The 19,201-nt window shown below is 42.4% G+C and overlaps 1 protein-coding gene across 2 annotated transcripts in view; it reads left to right on the top strand.

The window, feature by feature from the left end:
- LOC133442117 (NLR family CARD domain-containing protein 3-like) overlaps nt 1-18,905 on the top strand; it is a 26,878-nt gene extending 7,973 nt beyond the window's left edge. The window contains exons 3-10 of one of the 2 annotated variants that reach the window (XM_061720058.1): nt 2,424-2,543; nt 2,772-2,842; nt 7,274-9,053; nt 10,111-10,287; nt 12,115-12,291; nt 15,902-16,078; nt 16,225-16,398; nt 18,131-18,905. In XM_061720058.1, the coding sequence (XP_061576042.1) occupies nt 2,424-2,543; nt 2,772-2,842; nt 7,274-9,053; nt 10,111-10,287; nt 12,115-12,291; nt 15,902-16,078; nt 16,225-16,398; nt 18,131-18,134 (2,680 nt within the window). In that variant the 3' untranslated portion in view covers nt 18,135-18,905. Of the gene's footprint in view, nt 1-2,423; nt 2,544-2,771; nt 2,843-7,270; nt 9,054-10,110; nt 10,288-12,114; nt 12,292-15,901; nt 16,079-16,224; nt 16,399-18,130 lie in introns of both variants that reach the window. The other variant, XM_061720057.1, reaches the window with a different exon arrangement.
- Nucleotides 18,906-19,201: the final 296 nt, after the last annotated feature.

Raw genomic sequence — 19,201 nt, 5'->3', positions numbered from 1 at the left:
ACTGAGTGGGTTCTGTCTACAGCCTGACTGATGTTAAACTGAGTGGGTTCTGCCTGACTGATGTTAAACTGAGTGGGTTCTGCCTACAGCCTGACTCATGTTAAACTGAGTGGGTTCTGTCTACAGCCTGACTGATGTTAAACTGAGTGGGTTCTGTCTACAGCCTGACTGATGTTAAACTGAGTGGGTTCTGTCTACAGCCTGACTGATGTGGATCATACAGACATTTGTCATGAAGGAACCGTCAGACCCGACTGAAGACGAATCTTCCTAGAAGTTTAGACCTGAACGGGAGCAGTGAGACCGGACGGTAGTCTCCAACCTGGGCAGGGTTGAGCGTTGGTTTATTCAGCAGTGGGGTGACCCGAGCTCGCTGGAAGGCAGAGCTGAAGACATCAGATAGAAGAAAAACATTGTATCAGTCATTTGTATCAGTCATGTGTATCAGTCATTTGTATCAGTCATGTGTATCAGTCATTTGTATCAGTCATTTGTACCAGTCAATTGTATCAGTCATTTGTACCAGTCATGTGTATCAGTCATTTGTATCAGTCATTTGTATCAGTCATGTGTACCAGTCATGTGTACCAGTCATGTGTATCAGTCATTTGTACCAGTCATGTGTATCAGTCATTTGTATCAGTCATTTGTATCAGTCATGTGTATCAGTCATGTGTATCAGTCATGTGTATCAGTCATGTGTATCAGTCATTTGTATCAGTCATTTGTACCAGTCATGTGTACCAGTCATGTGTCAATCAATTACTTTATTTGTCCCCCAAGGGGGCGATTAGTTTCGCAACAAGAGAAGCACAAAATGGGTAAATATACATAAAATATACATACTAAATATACATACTAAATTATAAAATATACAAAATATACATACTAAATTACAATAATAGTATAGACTTAAGCTTCCCCCACTACCTTTTCCATCCCACTACCTTTTCACCCACTACCTTTTCCTTCCTGCATTTAAAAGAACAATAGCGGAGGGAACAAAGGAGTGTTTGTATCTGTTAGTCTTTGCAAAAGGGAGTCTAAGCAGTGTACCTGATGGTAGAAACTGAAACTGTTGATGTAAGGGATGTGAGCAATCAGACAATACGGAGTTTGCCTTCTTGATCAGCTGTTTGTTATAAAGTTCTTGTAGTTTTTGTTGAGCCGACCCGATTATTTTGCTGCTTAGACTGACAACCTTATTGAGCAAGTTTCTGTCTTTGACTTTTAAGGATTGAAACCAACAAATGAAAGAAAAAGTGATGACAGATTCGATGAAAGAGCGATAAAACATAGACATCAGGGAAGAATCGACCTGGTATTTAGAAAGTTTTCGGAGACAGAAAAGGCGCTGCTGGCTTTTCTTATATAGCGAGTCTGAATTTTTCCCAAATGACAGTTTGTTGTCAATAATAGTGCCTAAATATTTGTAAGACTCAACTATTTCGACTTCTTCACCCTCAATCACTTTTCTTACAGGAGAGGGCTGCACACGTCTGAAATCAATACACATATCCTTCGTCTTAAAAATATTCAAAGATAAAAAAGATTCCTCGTATCAGTGTATCAGTCATTTGTATCAGTCTTTTGTATCAGTCATTTGTATCAGTCATGTGTATCAGTCATTTGTATCAGTCATTTGTATCAGTCATGTGTATCAGTCATGTGTATCAGTCATTTGTACCAGTCATGTGTATCAGTCATTTGTACTAGTCAATTGTATCAGTCATTTGTATCAGTCATTTGTATCAGTCATTTGTATCAGTCATTTGTATCAGTCATTTGTACCAGTCAATTGTATCAGTCATTTGTATCAGTCATTTGTATCAGTCATGTGTATCAGTCATTTGTATCAGTCATGTGTACCAGTCATTTGTATCAGTCATGTGTATCAGTCATGTGTATCAGTCATGTGTATCAGTCATTTGTACCAGTCAATTGTATCAGTCATGTGTATCAGTCATGTGTATCAGTCATGTGTATCAGTCATTTGTATCAGTCATGTGTATCAGTCATGTGTATCAGTCATGTGTATCAGTCATGTGTATCAGTCATGTGTATCAGTCATGTGTATCAGTCATGTGTATCAGTCATTTGTATCAGTCATGTGTATCAGTCATGTGTATCAGTCATGTGTATCAGTCATTTGTACCAGTCAATTGTATCAGTCATTTGTATCAGTCATTAGTATCAGTCATTTGTACCAGTCAATTGTATCAGTCATTTGTATCAGTCATTAGTATCAGTCATTTGTATCAGTCATTTGTACCAGTCATGTGTATGAGTCTACGCTGAAACAGGGAAACATTAAAACATGCAGGACTCTGGCTCTCAGGGACCAGGGTTGGAGAACCTGCTGTAGATCTTCTTCAGTGGTCTTCATCAATATCACGAGTGACTGAGTGAATTTGTGTTTGCAGAGGTCGGTACTGCAGTCAGAGACCAGAGTCTCCAGGATCCATCTGTCCGTCTATGAAGAGTGACCGGTCCATCGAACTCCCTTTAGAGTTCAGTAAAGAACCCGGACCTTCAGACACAAGGTAAGACAACTGTTGTCTTATTTAATACATCAACATTTAGACTAATATACATAAATATGTGTGTGTGTGTGTCTGTATAGGGGTATATGTATATAAGAATATTACTTAGAAAAGAAAACCATGTCCTATGGAAGAAAAAAAACAACAAAACAAATACTGTGAGAACTTGTTTGTGTTTGATTTTGCTCGTAAACGTGGAAACATCCAATAAACCCTGTTTGGACGCAGGTTCTTCAGAAAGAGCTCATACCAGTCGGCTTCATCGGAAAATCTGGGATCCAGAGCAAGCTCTCCACAAGGTGAGACCGTCCATCCGTCTGAAGAGTTGTCGTGTCGACGTGCCCCCATTTTTTTGTGTCCAGTTGTTCAAACATGGACCATCATCCTTTGTGGTTCCGGACGTACGACGGTTTATGGCGTCCTCGGCTCTGAGGCTGGGCAGCTTGTGGACGTCTGACCTTGTAGATGTTTCTCTAGTTACTCATCTTGCAAATATAAATCCTACATGTGACGTCCTGCTGCTGCTGTTACGCTCATCAGCTGTTTCCTTGTTTTATGAAATAATAATGGAACTGTAGGTCTGGATCTGGACCCTAGTGGTCTGTAGAGGACCTGCAGGTCTGGATCTGGACCCTAGTGGTCTGTAGAGGACCTGCAGGTCTGGATCTGGACCCTAGTGGTCTGTAGAGGACCTGCAGGTCTGGATCTGGACCCTAGTGGTCTGTAGAGGACCTGCAGGTCTGGATCTGGACCCTAGTGGTCTGTAGAGGACCTGCAGGTCTGGATCTGGACCCTAGTGGTCTGTAGAGGACCTGCAGGTCTGGATCTGGACCCTAATGGTCTGAACGTCGGTGCTCCAGCGCAGGTCTCATCATGGTTCAGTGTGTGTAGCATTCTGGACTTCATCCTGAAGGTTAAGCAGGTCCAGGTTCCATCGTCTTGTACGAGCGCTAAAATCGTACCGTGTGTAGGAGTCTTTTTTTAAACGGTCCTCTAGCCGCCTTCTCTGCCTCCTCACGGCATCTTTACGGCAACTGCGACGTGCGTAGTGACATCATATATTGAAATTAGCCTACCCAGCACAAGGATAGTATTGTTTTGGTAAATTAAAATCCAGAAATCAGCCAGCATTCCTGTTGTGTCCGCCACTAGGTGGCCGAGTGTGCCAAGAGTGGCAGGTTGAAAAAGGGGCAACAGAAAGTACGTAGAAGAAGTGTGCAGGAGAAGATAGCAGAACTAGAAGATCGTTAACTCCCCCTTGTGTAGCTTTTGTTTTGTTTTTTATTCATATATGGAAAGGATTCTATATGCAGGGCTGCACATAATTATTTTGGTCTGGTGCTCAGAGGAGCCCCTGGATATGTGACTTGGGGCTCCAAAAACGCGGTGACCCGTCTCGCCGGATCGATAAAAGAGGGATGCAGGAATAAGTTATAGGCGAAACGATATTTATTCACTTATAAAGATTAATTAACAAATTATGGTGCGTGTTAGTCTGTAGAGTCAGTATAAAAGTTACAGTTTTTATCAACCAGATTGGGATGCTCACGGCATATTTTGCACCTAGGGTTGCCACCTTTCAGAAATAGAAATAAAGGACGCCCCGATTTCAGCAGCGCAGGAGCCAAAAAAAACCCCCAAAACTTCTAAACTGCATGAAAGTGTTCATTTTTTATGAAAAAACGTGTTCTTTAATAGCATTGAACTTGCATGACTGTACATTACATGCAAAGCAAAATATGTTGAACCTTTATTTTTTATAATTTTGATGATGGAATTGTTTATTGATTTCATAAAATTTTCTCTAATTTATTTTTTATTTGGGGTTTTCATAAACTTTGAGCCATAATCAGAGAGCAGTGTCTTGCTGGTGCAGGAAACTGCTGCTGCACGCAGTGACGGACACTGGCTGATTTATGGTCCGCGTTGCACCAACGCAGAGCTTACGGGGTAGGATACGCGGGAGCGCGAACGTACGGTGCGCGTCACCGCGTAACATCATGCAGCCACTTCTCGGCGAACACACGTTTTCTGTTTCTATCCACGGGTAGTGGTTCAGTTTGGCGTCTCTTTGTAGTTGGTGGTGGTGGAACGCCAAAATAATTACTTAATGGCGCTTGCTTCTTGGACATTTTGACGAGACGTGTCGGGGTTTGTTCAGTAAAGCTGATCCTTACCTCTCTTCCTGCCCAACGAGCATGGAGGGGGAGTAAGGACGCGCTGTGATTGGCCAGTACCAACTTTGAGTGGCAGTTCTGGGGAAAAGCTCTCGCAATAGATTTTTTAATATTACTATTCTGGTCTGGCCACAACCAATAATATGAGCCCCAGTTGTTGGTACGCAAAAGCGTTTCGCAGCACAAGATTGACAGCGCACTGTGGATTTTGACGGCGCATGCGCTCTGGCGGCCCACTTATGTGCAGCCCTGGATATATGAGCCACCAGGCTTCTTCCTTTCCTTGCATGTTATTTCAATGTTTTTACATTTATCGTTCAATTTGTCTTATATTGCTGAATAAATAAACTAAAACATAAACTTAACTAAGATACCACGTAACACCGTGTCCTAACTGCATCCGAGCGTCCAACTATCGCGTCACACTGCGTGACGTCAACATCTGCATCTGACTGTTATATTAAAGAAAAGTACATATTTGCCACTTAACATGTGTAACTTGAATTACACATATTTTTTCCTCTTAAAAATAAAATACATTTTATTTTATTTTTCAAATGCTATCTTATTTATTTCTCTACCAGCAGTTTGAATTTCCCCCATTTTTCCCCCATTTTTATAATAAATGAATATAAACATTAGTGAGCCTGGAACGATATTTAGTTTTAATTATGTTCACTGTGGAGAAAGCTGCCTCACAGCTGTATGTGGACCCAAACATGGGCAGGATGTTTTAAGATGGTCAGCTTATTTTCTGTGACTTCAGTTCAGACTTGAGTGGAAATGTTTGATGAAAAACTTTGTGTTTTGTTTCAGTGGCGTTTCACTTTCGCACTTTGAACACCACGGTCTCTGAACGTATGAGACACTGGTTTTGTCCCAGTGGGAAGACTGAACCAGGATGAATCTGTCCATTCCGGGTTGAACTTTCCTTTCCACCTGTTACGCTTCTCATCTCTGTAAGAATCAAGCTAATTACCGTATTTTGACGACCATACGGCGCCGTGTGGAAAGACGCACCCTCAGTTTTGTGTGTGTCATTTCTGTATTTAAAACACACACACAGCGCGCCGTGTGGAAAAGCGGCGTCTACACACACGGAGCGCCGCCTTACAACAACACACACACAAGCATGTAAGTGTGCATATTTAAAAATAGAGCGGGAACAAAACTTAGTTTGATTGTACTTTATTTAAGATATTACATTAATCAGTTGTTAGACCTCAGCGCATCAGGTTTCATCCGAGCCTGATCAGCTGAGACGGGCAGGAGCCCGCAGCTGTCTTTCCGATGCTTTTGCGAAAGCCCGATCAACAGTCCAGTCCAGCAGACACGACAGCCCACGCATCTACATGTACCATCCTTCAGCAGTAAACGACGGAGCCCGCAAGCCCGAGAGGCACCGACCTCCCCGGCCGCGGGGACGAGCCGGGATAAGTGATCTGGGCGCAGACCCAAGTAATCGATCCCTGATCTTGGCGGATCTAAACGTACTCTGTGCAAAATGAAGGATTTACTCTGTAAATACACACCATTTATCTTACTATTACACGTACAGCTAGCTGAGTGTCGTCTTCTCATTTGGTCGGGAGTTGCTATGCAGTCCCGCGGCCCCCGCGGCCCACACGTACAAAACAGAATTTTTTTTGCGGCCCCCTATGGTTAAGAATCACTGTTCTATTTGATATCAGCTCTTACACATAACAATTCCGTTTCCATGGAGACATGTAAAAAGCATGAAGCTGGACAGAAGACTAAGAGTTTCCATCTTTCACTCAAGGTCAGACGCTGGTCTGACAGCACAGAGGTGCTCTGCTCACAAAAACGACCCACAAGGTTAAATACTCCCCAGAACCGCCCTGGCCCGGTTTTGTGGAGGTTTTTCCTCTGTCTTGAAGCGTTTCCAAGCTCTGCCTCCTGGGATTACGAGTTCACCTGAAGATTCATGTGATCCTGCTCATCTGAGGACGTCCACTTGAGTGTCCCTGTTTCTGCAATTATAAGCGTTTCTCCTCGTACGGTTCAGATCTCGTCTGATACTTTTCCAGGCGATCCAACCTCCTTGAGTGGTTTGTTTGTGAGTCGTATTCCTATTCTTCTTACTAATGGGCCGTCTACTTTAGTTCATTAAGTCTTCTCCGTTGAGCTGTAGATGGTGATGCCTTCACTCCTGCCCTCTGGAGGGGGTTGCTGATCTCACTGACGGTTGTTTTAGGGTTTTACCTGAAAATTCTCACAATGTTCCTCTCATCAACGACCGATGTTTTCGACCGTTTGATGTCTTTTACCCGATACAACCGTGGTGACCTTCGACTTGGGGGGGGTTTCAGATGGTTGTCCCGGCAGTGACCAGTGTTTACGTTTTCCACATTCTTGAACCGTACCTGCAGTCTGCAGGGCAATAAAGCTGAGGTGGTCTTGACCCTTCATCGGCATCGGTGGACTGAGCAGTCAAACAAGGTCCTAAACCGGGTTGCTCCTGGAGCCCCCCATCACTGACTGCAGTAGGAGTTTGTATCTCTCTGACCTCCTCTTCATTCTGTTTTTTAGCAGATGCTGGTCTGCAGCAGGTCCTAGATGAACATAAGACCAGTCTGAGGAGCAGATGTGAACATGTGACTGAAGGAACTGATGAACCAGGAAGTAGAACCCCCCTCAACAGGATCTACACGGAGCTCTTCATCACAGAGGGACTGAGGGAAGAGGTTGATACCCAACATGAGGTGAGGCAGCTGGAGACAGCTTCCAGGATGAAGAGCCTCCATGACGCTCCAATCAGGTGCCAGGACATCTTTAAAGCCTTACCTGACCAACGTGGAGCCATCAGAGTGGTTCTGACCAACGGCGTCGCTGGCGCTGGGAAAACCTTCTCGGTTCAGAAGTTCTCTCTGGACTGGGCCGAGGGCTCGGAGAACCAAGACGTCACCGTGGTGATTCTGCTCTCGTTCAGGGAGCTGCACCTGATCGGAGATGAGCAGCTCAGTCTTCTCAGGCTGATCCAGGTTTTCCATCCATCGTTACAGAAGCTCACAGCAGAGCAGCTGGCTGCCGGGAAACCCTTGTTCATCTTTGACGGCCTGGATGAAAGCAGACGTTCCCTGGACTTCTACAACGGTCCGGTGGTGTCTGACGTCACACAGAGCTCATCGGTCAACGTGCTGCTGACCAACCTCATCCAGGGGAACCTGCTTCCCTCAGCTCTCATCTGGATCACTTCCAGACCTGCAGCAGCCAATCAGATCCCTCACAAACACGTGGACAGGGTGACAGAAGTACGAGGCTTCACCGACGGCCAGAAGGAGGAATACTTCAGGAAGAGGTTCAGGGAGCGGTCCAGCAGCATCGTCTCCCACATGAAGACATCCAGAACCCTCCACATCATGTGTCAACTCCCGGTCTTCTGCTGGATCACTGCTACAGTTCTGGACCACATGTTGACCACGGAGCAGAGAGGAGAGCTGCCCAAGACCCTGACTGACATGTTCTCCCACTTCCTGCTGGTCCAGACCAAGAGGAAGAGGAACAAGTACCAGGAGGGACGTGAGACGAGTCCACAGGAGCTGACGGAGGCTGACAGGGACCTTCTCCTGAAGCTGGGGAGGCTGGCGTTGGAACATCTGGAGAAAGGAAACATCATGTTCTACCAAGAAGACCTGGAGCAGTGTGGTCTTGATGTCCCAGAGGCCTCGGTGTACTCAGGAGTTTGTACCCAGATCTTCAGGAGAGAGTGTGAGGTCTTCCAGAAACCCGTCTACTGCTTTGTTCATCTGAGCATCCAGGAGTTCCTGGCTGCAGTCTACGTGTTCCACTGTTGGTCCACCAGAAACATGGATGTGCTGGAGAACTTCCTGGGAGGAAAGAGTTACTCATCTCTGGATAAGTTCCTGAAGAGAGTCATGCAGAAATCCCTGGAGAGTAAAAATGGCCACCTGGACCTGTTTGTCCGCTTCCTTCATGGTCTTTCTGTGGAGTCCAACCAGAGACTGTTAGGAGTTCTGCTGAACCAGACGGAGAACGATCCAGAAACCATCCAGAGAGTCATCAACAACCTGAAGGAGATGAACACTTATGAAGACTCTCCTGACAGAAGCATCAACATCTTCCAGTGTCTGATGGAGATGAACGACCTCTCAGTTCATCAGCAGATCCAAGAGTTCCTGAAGTCAGAGAACAGATCAGAGCAGGAACTCTCTGAGATCCAGTGTTCAGCTCTGGCCTACATGCTGCAGATGTCGGAGGAGGTTCTGGATGAGTTGGACCTGAGCAAGTACAAGACAAGACGGGGGGCTGGATGGAGACTGATTCCAGCTGTGAGGAACTGCAGAAAGGCTCGGTGAGTCCAGATGGATCAATAACACCATCAGTTACTGTAAATTAGCAGTTTCGTTCTTTAAATCTTGTTTTGATCTTCAAATTCAAACTTTTGAAGTCGGATGTGTTTGTTTTATTCTGGTTCACCTCAAGTCACGTCAACCAGAGGTTCATGTTCCAAACACTTGATCTAGTTGATGTTTCTGCTGCTCAGAGATGAATCTGTGTAACGGAGAAAGATGGAACATCAGAACCACTGGGGGGTTTGTGGACACATGTACTTGGTAAGAGACCTTAGTTCTAGTAACTCTGGTTCTGTGATCTCCTGCACCGTCCTGTAACTCCGGTGGGGGTTACTTTCCTCACACTTTAAGAGGAGAGCAGTTGGACTTGTTATTGGTTCCTGAAGACTTTTCTCCCTCATCCAAGAGTCGACACAGATATGAAGGCTTGAAATCCCATGATCCTCCAGGAACTGCTGGTCGTACCAGACCGAGACTCTAGATGGAAAAGCTCTGAATGTGACGAGTGCAGCTTCATTGATTATGAATGAAAGTTTGTCTGAGACAGAAGGGGACAGGTGTTTGTGTTGTTGCTGTAGAGGAGAGCAGCATGAAGACGTTTACAGCTTCATACCAGAACTGACGTCTGGATATCAGAGCAGAGCAGCACAATTCAGTCTCCTTCATCAATCTCTGATCAATGCTGAAGTCTCTGTGAGAGCAAAGTCTCCTTTAACAGACCTGAACACAAAATACAAGAAAACTAATCCAGGAGTCAGAAAAACACTAAATACAGCTTAAAAGCTTGAACATCTTTTATCTGGATACTTGATAAAAGTTCAGCTCCACACTGGTTCACTTTCATTCAAGATGTTCAGAGTGAAAAATGTCCAAGAATAAATGAGTTTATGTCCTAAATCCGATGTTTTCAGATGACTCTGACAGACGTAGACGTTAACGAAGCCGGTTCCCTCCTTCATCTGCAGATCCAGACAAAGTCTGCAGATGTTACAGATGTTCAGTCTGGCTTTAACTCACACTTTATCACAACTGACATCATGTTTTCTCTCATCACAGATTTGTTTTTTGTCAGCTCTCAGAGACTCACTGTGAAGTTTTTGCGTCCGCTCTGAAGTCCAACCCCTCCCATCTGACAGAACTGGACCTGAGTAAGAACCGGTACCTGCAGGATTCAGGAGTGAAGGTTCTGTCTGGTGGACTGGAGAGTCCAAACTGTAGACTGGAGACTCTGAGGTCAGTTCATGGAGACGTTTCCACATTTATCCACTTATCATCCTCCAAACATGTGACTAAACTACTTTAATTCTAAACATATTCATGAAATAATTAATATCTGAAATGAAGAAATGTTTGTTTTTTTAGAAAGGTTCCATGTCTATAAAAGTTTGAAGATTGTTATATAAGAATATTTTAGGTATAAACAGGAGAGAAACCAGTTTAGATGTAAACAGGAGAAAAACCAGTTCAGTATAAAAGTAAGAAAAACCTTAAAAAGTTTACTAAGCATTAGCCCAGCACATCAGGCCAAAGTACATGTTTGATAAGTACTTTGTACTTTCTTGAGTGTGTAATCTGCAGTTTCCTAAGTCTGAACTAGTTTTAAAACAGCTGCAGGTTTTGTCATGAGTTGATATTACAGAACCCAAATGCAGGAAACCCAAAGGTGACAGATGGCAACAAAGTCCTTTATTTTAACAAAACATAAAAACCCAGAAAAAGTCCTCTAACAGAAATGAGAGAATGGTGAAGATGAGTGGGAGGCGTCAGACTGACAACCAGCCGGGACTGAAAGAGAGCAGGAATGAAGACAGACGGACCAACAGCCAGGAAGAGACACATGTCCTCTCAAGGACTGAGGAGACACAGGTGCAAACAATCAGGATGGACGGGACCAAGGGGAGTCAAACCCTGAATTCCAATCTCCCCCTCACAGACTCACACACTTACAAACGTAAAAACCAGCACTGCTTTACCAGCATCCATCATGATCACAGCGGACAAACAAACCGTAACCACAGCTGCTACACATGACGCTGGTGACGTTTCTGTCCATAATGAGACGTTCTGAAGCCTAAATGTCCGTTTCTCTCCCTTTACAAGCAAATCTCCACTTTGGCCGGAGTTTTCAGGAATGATGGTTTTTGGAGACTTTGAGCTTCGTTTTGGTGTAAACGAACGGCTAAAACTGATGAAAACAGCAGCGTTGTTGCTGCGTGTAAACGAGGCCTCAGACCTGGACAGGTTGGACTGACGGCTACAGGTGGAGCGTCAAAGTGATCGTCCTGACAGGAAGTGTCTTAGATCCTCCCGTGTGGGTTTAATTCACAAATGTCCTTTAATCAAGCAGATCATTAGTTGTTCAAGCAAAGACTTTTCAAGTGCAAGCGATACAGAACCTGATGTTTAGTTTCACACAGACTTCAGAATCTGTTGAATTAGTCTGATAAATATACAGAATTCAATCATTCTTATCTTTAACTAAAAGTAATATATTAACTGATAAACTCAGTTGTAACAGAATTATTAGGTGTTTGCAAGTTAAGTCAAATAATAAATGACACATTACTAAAAGTAAAGTATTTTAATATCTTCTGCTCTCAGAAAACATCATTTGAACTCTTTATAACATACAAGGATCATTATGATAAAAAGCTCAGGAATCCTGCATAAATGATATAAAACTGGACACATGATATAAAGTCCAGCAGTTCTCCACAGATCCATTCTGGTGTTAATAATTGTTGCTAGATCAGCTTCTGATCTCTAAACTGCTGCTTTGAACAATATTTGAACATCAACACTAATCAAAAGGATTGGTGTGTATGTTGGTGTTTTCATCTTAATCTAGTGTCAGACTTGGACCAGAAAAGCTCAGGATGTTCAGTAAAGGTGAACATGTCAGAGGAACAACCAGGAACCCACATCATGGATGTAACAAAACTGTAAATCTGTTTTATAAAGTCCAGATACGGTGGTGACCCACATGGACCTGATGACAACGTTGATATTTGAAGAAACTCTTCTCTGATGAGACTGGAACATGTTTTACTTTCTCTTCAGGTTGGAGAACTGCAGTCTGTCAGAGATCAGCTGTTCTTCTCTGGTCTCAGCTCTGAAGTCCAACCCCTCCCATCTGAAACTTCTGGACCTGAGCTGGAACGAGAACCTGCAGGATTCAGGAGTGAAACATCTGAGGGGATTTCTGGAGAGTCCAGACTGCAGACTGGAGACTCTGAGGTCAGACATGTTTTAGTTGTGTGTTCAGATGAATCTGATGTGAAAGTTGTGTTGACACTAACCTGCAGACATCAGGCTGATCTTCTACTGATCCACACTGACCATCTGACTGCTCTGAGTTCTTCTTCTCTGCTTTAGTTTCATCTTAAACTTCCTCTTCTGATTCATTACATCAAACTAAACATGTGAATGTGTCAGACAGGAACAAATGAAGAACCAGAGATGTGTCTGAACCTGGAATAAAACATCTGAACAAACTAGAATTAACTTTACAGCTAATATGTTCAGAAATGTCATCCAGATGTTAATAAACTGAGAGAGTCTGACAGACAATAGTGGACAGACTGAATGTGTAGTCGTCCAATATATGAGTTACAGAGCTCATTTACTAAATACCTTCTTACTGTGGATGAAATCAGTCAAACCAACGTTGGCTTCCTTTGACTACCGTTAAATTTCAATTTAACAAATTACAAATTTACCAAATATAAAACTCTAAACATTGAAAAACATAATTTTCTGTGTTTTTGATATTATTCTTTAATATATCTGTTAAGATCATTTCATCCAGGTGACATCAACACATAAGGTGCAACAAATAATGGAGTAAATCCACAAAAGGATTGCGCGGCTTTTGCGGCCGCTAAACCGGTGCAAATGAGACAAAGAGAGAGCGTCTAATTCACAAAGCACCTGCAAAGGGCGAATTGCACCACAAACTGCGCTGCCAAGCAAATACTGTCATGGTGCGCCTGTGCCGTTTGCATGCATGTAAATTAGGTAATATTCATACATTCGGCGCAAAATTGCCCCCTTTCTATGCAAATAAGCCTCATTGCAAAAACCGTCTAATTCACAAAGGCCAGCGCTATTTGCCACACGCAAAAATAGTGGAGCAAATACCGTCTTTCAGAAGCGTGTATTAACTGCGCGCAAACTCCTCACTCCCCATCACTCTGTTTCTCTCTCTCTTCAATGTCATTCAAGCCTGTGTGATACTGAATGATATTAAGGGTGAATAATGTCATCACATATCACAACATATATCAGACATATAATAAAATAGCGCTGATCGTGTCCCTGTGAAGCTCAGCGTCAGTCAGGACTCTCAGCTGCTGCTGCAGATGCAGATGCGGTGAGTGGGCTGCCACCCGTCCCTTGAAATACGGAATTGTTACGTAATTCGGAATTAGAATTCATATAAAACAGTTTATTCCGTATTTCACAATCGTCCCATGCACGTCTGTCACATACGCACACACTAGTTAAGCCTAATTATGCCTAAATAATGTTCCGCGTTAAATCGACGCAGAGCCTACGCCGTAGGGTTACGCCGTAGGGTTACGCCGTAGGGTTACGCCGTAGGGTTATGCCGCAGAGTACGCGGCGACGCGCACTGTACGGTGCGCCAGCCGCGTAACCGACGCCGTATGGTCTGCGTCGATTTAACGCGGAACCATAAATCATCCTTGAGCAGCACTGAGGGAGGAGGGAGGAGGGAGGAGGGGGAGCGGGCTCCCGTCCCGTCTTCACAGTGTCCTGATGATTTGTAATACAGGCTGAGCCTACCGTTAGTTCTTAAACTGTTAAAAAGCTTGGGGGGGAGGGAGGGGGGCAAAAGCATGAGTTTGAAAAGTGGGGGGGCATGCCCCCCCTGCTCCCAGTGGAAATTGCGCCCTTGCGCCTCACAGCGTTTTATTTTCACTCGCTTTATTTTTTATTTCTGCAGTTTTCATTATGGACCAATCTGTGTGCTGAAATATGGAGAACACTGGAAACAGCTCCGCTCACTCAGACAAAGGCAAATTGCACTCAGCCGCAAAACTTTATGGGTGTGTTTGCTCCGGTATATCATTAGAGCAAAATCTTTTGTGAATAGGACCTTAAAGCGGGGCAAATTGCGGGCGCAAATGCAGCGCAATTCACAGCGCTATTTGTGGGCGCAATCTATTCTTTGTGGATTTGGCCCATGTCTTTGTATGGTTTTCAGTGTGTAAAACTAAATATAAATCCATGTGTGTTGAAGTTAGTAAAGTGAAATAAAGCTGCTGTCTAGACGATGAGTTTCCTTCATCAGCAACAAAACATCCAACAAGAACATCAGAAACTTTGTGTTGAAACTATGTCGTCACTCAATCAACTTTTTCAGAGAAAATGTTTAAAAATCTCCTAAACAGACAAATATGTACTGATTGATGAAGAAATGTCTCCTTAAAAACATGGAAATGATGAATATTGTTCATTTATTCATCCTTTATGGAAGAAAACATTTTAACTAATTCAAATATTTAATGCATTCAAATGCATTGATCACAGTAAAAAGTGGAGGTTCCACAATTTAATTCAGTTAATTGAAGATAAAGACAGAAGTAATTGGAACCAAGTAAATCAGATTAAACGTGGGCATTCAGCTTCAAGTAGTGAAGCTAAAAACCAAATATCCAAGCCAGAAATCAGGGAGTGGTTCTGACTCAGACCTGAACAGCCACATTAAGACAGTAGTGAAGTCAGTTATCACTTAACAGCTTCCATCATGATCACAGCGGCCAAACAAACCGTAACCACAGCTGCTACACATGACGCTGGTGACGTTTCTGTCCATAATGAGACGTTCTGAAGCCTAAATGTCCGTTTCTCTCCCTTTACCAGCAAATCTCCACTTTGACCGGAGTTTTCAGGAATGATGGTTTTTGGAGACTTTGAGCTTCGTTTTGGTGTAAACGAACGGCTAAAACTGATGAAAACAGCAGCGTTGTTGCTGCGTGTAAACGAGGCCTCAGACCTGGACAGGTTGGACTGACGGCTACAGGTGGAGCGTCAAAGTGATCGTCCTGACAGGAAGTGTCTTAGATCCTCCCGTGTGGGTTTAATTCACAAATGTCCTTTAATCAAGCAGATCATTAGTTGTTCAAGCAAAGACTTTTCAAGTGCAAGCGATACAGAACCTGATGTTTAGTTTCACACAGACTTCAGAATCTGTTGAATTAGTCTGATAAATATACAGAATTCAATCATTCTTATCTTTAACTAAAAGTAAGATATTAACTGATAAACTCAGTCGTAACAGAATTATTAGGTGTTTGCAAGTTAAGTCAAATTATAAATGACACATTACTAAAAGTAAAGTATTTTAATATCTTCTGTTCTCAGAAAACATGATTTTAACTCTTTATAACATACAAGGATCATTATGATAAAAAGCTCAGGAATCCTGCATAAATGATATAAAACTGGACACATGATATAAAGTCCAGCAGTTCTCCACAGATCCATTCTGGTGTTAATAATTGTTGCTAGATCAGCTTCTGATCTCTAAACTGCTGCTTTGAACAATATTTGAACATCAACACTAATCAAAAGGATTGGTGTGTATGTTGGTGTTTTCATCTTAATCTAGTGTCAGACTTGGACCAGAAAAGCTCAGGATGTTCAGTAAAGGTGAACATGTCAGAGGAACAACCAGGAACCCACATCATGGATGTAACAAAAGTGTAAAAGCTGTTTTATAAAGTCCAGATACGGTGGTGACCCACATGGACCTGATGACAACGTTGATATTTGAAGAAACTCTTCTCTGATGAGACTGGAACATGTTTTACTTTCTCTTCAGGTTGAAGTGGTGCGGTCTGTCAGAGATCAGCTGTTCTTCTCTGGTCTCAGCTCTGAAGTCCAACCCCTCCCATCTGGAACATCTGGACCTGAGCTGGAACCAGAACCTGCAGGATTCAGGAGTGAAACATCTGTGTGGATTTCTGGAGAGTCCAGACTGCAGACTGGAGACTCTGAGGTCAGACATGTTTTAGTTGTGTGTTCAGATGAATCTGATGTGAAAGTTGTGTTGACACTAACCTGCAGACATCAGGCTGATCTTCTACTGATCCACACTGACCATCTGACTGCTCTTGTTTCTTCTTCTCTGGTGTCTTTATTCAGGTTGTGGAAGTGCAGTTTGTCAGGGATCAGCTGTTCTTCTCTGGTCTCAGCTCTGAAGTCCAACCCCTCCCATCTGAAACTTCTGGACCTGAGTAACAACCACCTCCAGGATTCAGATGTGAAGCAGCTTTCAGATCTGGTGGAGAGTCCAGACTACCAGCTGCAGACTCTCAGGTCAGTGGAAGTTGGACTCGGTTCTGCTGCTTCCAGAAGTTTCCTACTAAAACCAGTTGGTATCAAAGATCAGTGTTTCCAGTGAAGCTGCAGCTTCTCAGCAGCTTCTTTCCTCGTGAAGCTGTGAGAGGAGGATGATGACAGGCTGCATGATTGGACAGAAACACAGAGACAGCAGTCGGCCAATCAGAGGGTCCAGATGTTTGTTGTAGACCAGTGTTGTGCTGGTGTTCACGTGTCCACAAATAAAGGTGTATTCTATGGAGTAAGATAACTTCCAAAAAGATGTGTCCATGTTATAACTATTCCTATTCGTAATGATAAACATTTGTATGTAAATAAAAAAGTTGTAGACAAAATTCTGCTGTCACACACATGAGTCTGATAAATGATTAGGGTTAGGATTGTTTTTATGTGAGTATGAATCTAAAAGCTGTGAGTGTAAACTCTTCTGAATACAACTCTAATTTCTACGACTACGAGTCTTCACTGTGAACACGAATTCAAGTTTATGGGTACGAGTCGAAAAACTGTTGAAATGATGTCACAGGCAGATAACAGCATAGACATAATATATATATATATATATATATATATATATATATATATATATATATATATATATATATATATATATATATATATATATATATATATATATCCCTCCTCACAAAAATAAGGAAAATAGAGAAACATATTTTCTCATCAACAAAACATGTTATTTAATTGTCTGAAAAATGGCAAGAATGAGGAGGGATATATATTGTTTTTCGGCACTACCTTGTTCTCTATAGCTGATATAACATGAATTACTCCTATGTGGGATCAATAAAGTTCTTATTTTTGCCATCTGAGAAAATTAAATATATTATATTTGGTGTCTAACTGTTTCCCAAGTATATTAGTGCGTGTGTGAATGAATAAATGAGACGTAAAACGTTAATTTCTTTGTAGAAAGATGCTTTGTGAAAATAAGTCCATTTACTTGTATTAGTTTACAGCGCAGTCTTGCCACATCCAATATGGCGGCGACGTTGACGCCATATTGGATGTGGCAGTTGATGCTCAGCACTCGATGGGGTGTCTACGTTTATATGTATATGCTGTTATCTGCCTGTGACGTCATTTCAACAGTTTTTCGACTCGTACCCATAAACTTGAATTCGTGTTCACAGTGAAGCCTCGTAGTCGTAGAAATTACAGTTGTATTCAGAAGACTTTGCACTAACAGCTTTTAGATTCATACTCACATAAAAACAATCCTAACCCTAATAATTTATCAGACTCGTGTGTGACAGCAGAATTTTGGGTACAACTTTTTTATTTACATACAAATGTTTATCATTACTAATACGAATAGTTATAACATGGACACATCTTTTTGGAAGTAATCTTACTCCATAGTATTCCAGCTGACGGCCTTCCAGGATGTTCAGACACACAGCTGCTCCACTGCAACTCTGAACTCTGATGTCCTGGATGTGCTGATGGAGGGATCTCTGCAAACACTCCTTTATCTGCTCTCTTCTTTCTGCTTCCTCTACAGCTGATGGAGGGATCTCTGCAAACACTCCTTTATCTGCTCTCTTCTTTCTTCTTCCTCTACAGCTGATGGAGGGATCTCTGCAAACACTCCTTTATCTGCTCTGTTCTTTCTTCTTCCTCTACAACTGATGGAGGGATCTCTGCAAACACTCCTTTATCTGCTCTGTTCTTTCTTCTTCCTCTACAGGTGATGATGATGAGAATCCAGGACAGATGAGTCGTGTCCTGATCGTCCTCAGAGTTGAAGCAGAACCAGTTTGTGTGGACAGACTCTGACTGGACCGTAATGATGAAGATGATGATGAAGGAGATGTACATAGTTTCTGTATTACAGAGTTTTACAAACTTCTCATATATTCATTTATTTCATGTTAAGTCAAAAAGTCTTTATTGTTATTATATTATTGTTAAAAAAAACTGTTCATCAAAATGTAGCCTTTAATTTGAACTTGAGTTTCGTTCGACATTGTTTCTCAAGCTCTTCGTCTAAAGTAGTACGGAGGAGGTTTCTACTACTAATGTACTGACGGATAAATGTCTACGCTGCCGCGGCGGAGCTGCTCAGCAAATCAGCCGTCTCCTCCACCGAGTCACATGACTCCCCCGGAGTTTTCTTTTTAATTACATGTTTCCGTTTCATTCCAAGTTTTCCTTATGTTGTTGTCGTGTTTTCAGCTCATCAGGTTTTTAAAGTTTCTCTCCGCGTCACTGATGAAGAGAGAGACTGAAGAGATCTGTGGAAATAACGTTTGTCATTGAAATACGAAACACAAATGAACTTGACTTGGTCAATGAATGTTCCTCAGTTTGTTCCAGTAAATATTGTAAATGTTTTCTGGATATTACGATGATTGTTAACACTTCAAAGAAAGTCAAAAATCTTCAGTAAAACTTGGATCTTTTCTCTTGTTCAGTTTACTGTGGTTAATAAGTGTTTGTCTGTGATTAGTCTCAGTACCAGGAGCAGCACCGACCATCACAAGGCACTTTTTATTCTCTTGTTCACCATCAGCACAAATCTGCCTTTTATTTCATGAGAGAGATCATTTCACACTCTCTTTCTTTTATTTATTGTAATACTGACATATATTACAATCTCATTTTAGCACAAATTGCACAAAACACTTGAATATGTGTCAGATATGAAGAAAGATCCCAAAGGTTTAAGCCAACATTGATGAACTGAATTGAGTTAAAACACATCAGAATCAGAATCACCTTTATTGGCCAAGTTTGAACTTTGCCCAACAAGGAATTT

Source organism: Cololabis saira, chromosome 4 (genome assembly GCF_033807715.1).
Source record: "Cololabis saira isolate AMF1-May2022 chromosome 4, fColSai1.1, whole genome shotgun sequence".
Taxonomy (NCBI): Eukaryota; Metazoa; Chordata; class Actinopteri; order Beloniformes; family Belonidae; genus Cololabis; species Cololabis saira.
This window is presented reverse-complemented; position numbering and strand designations above follow the sequence as displayed.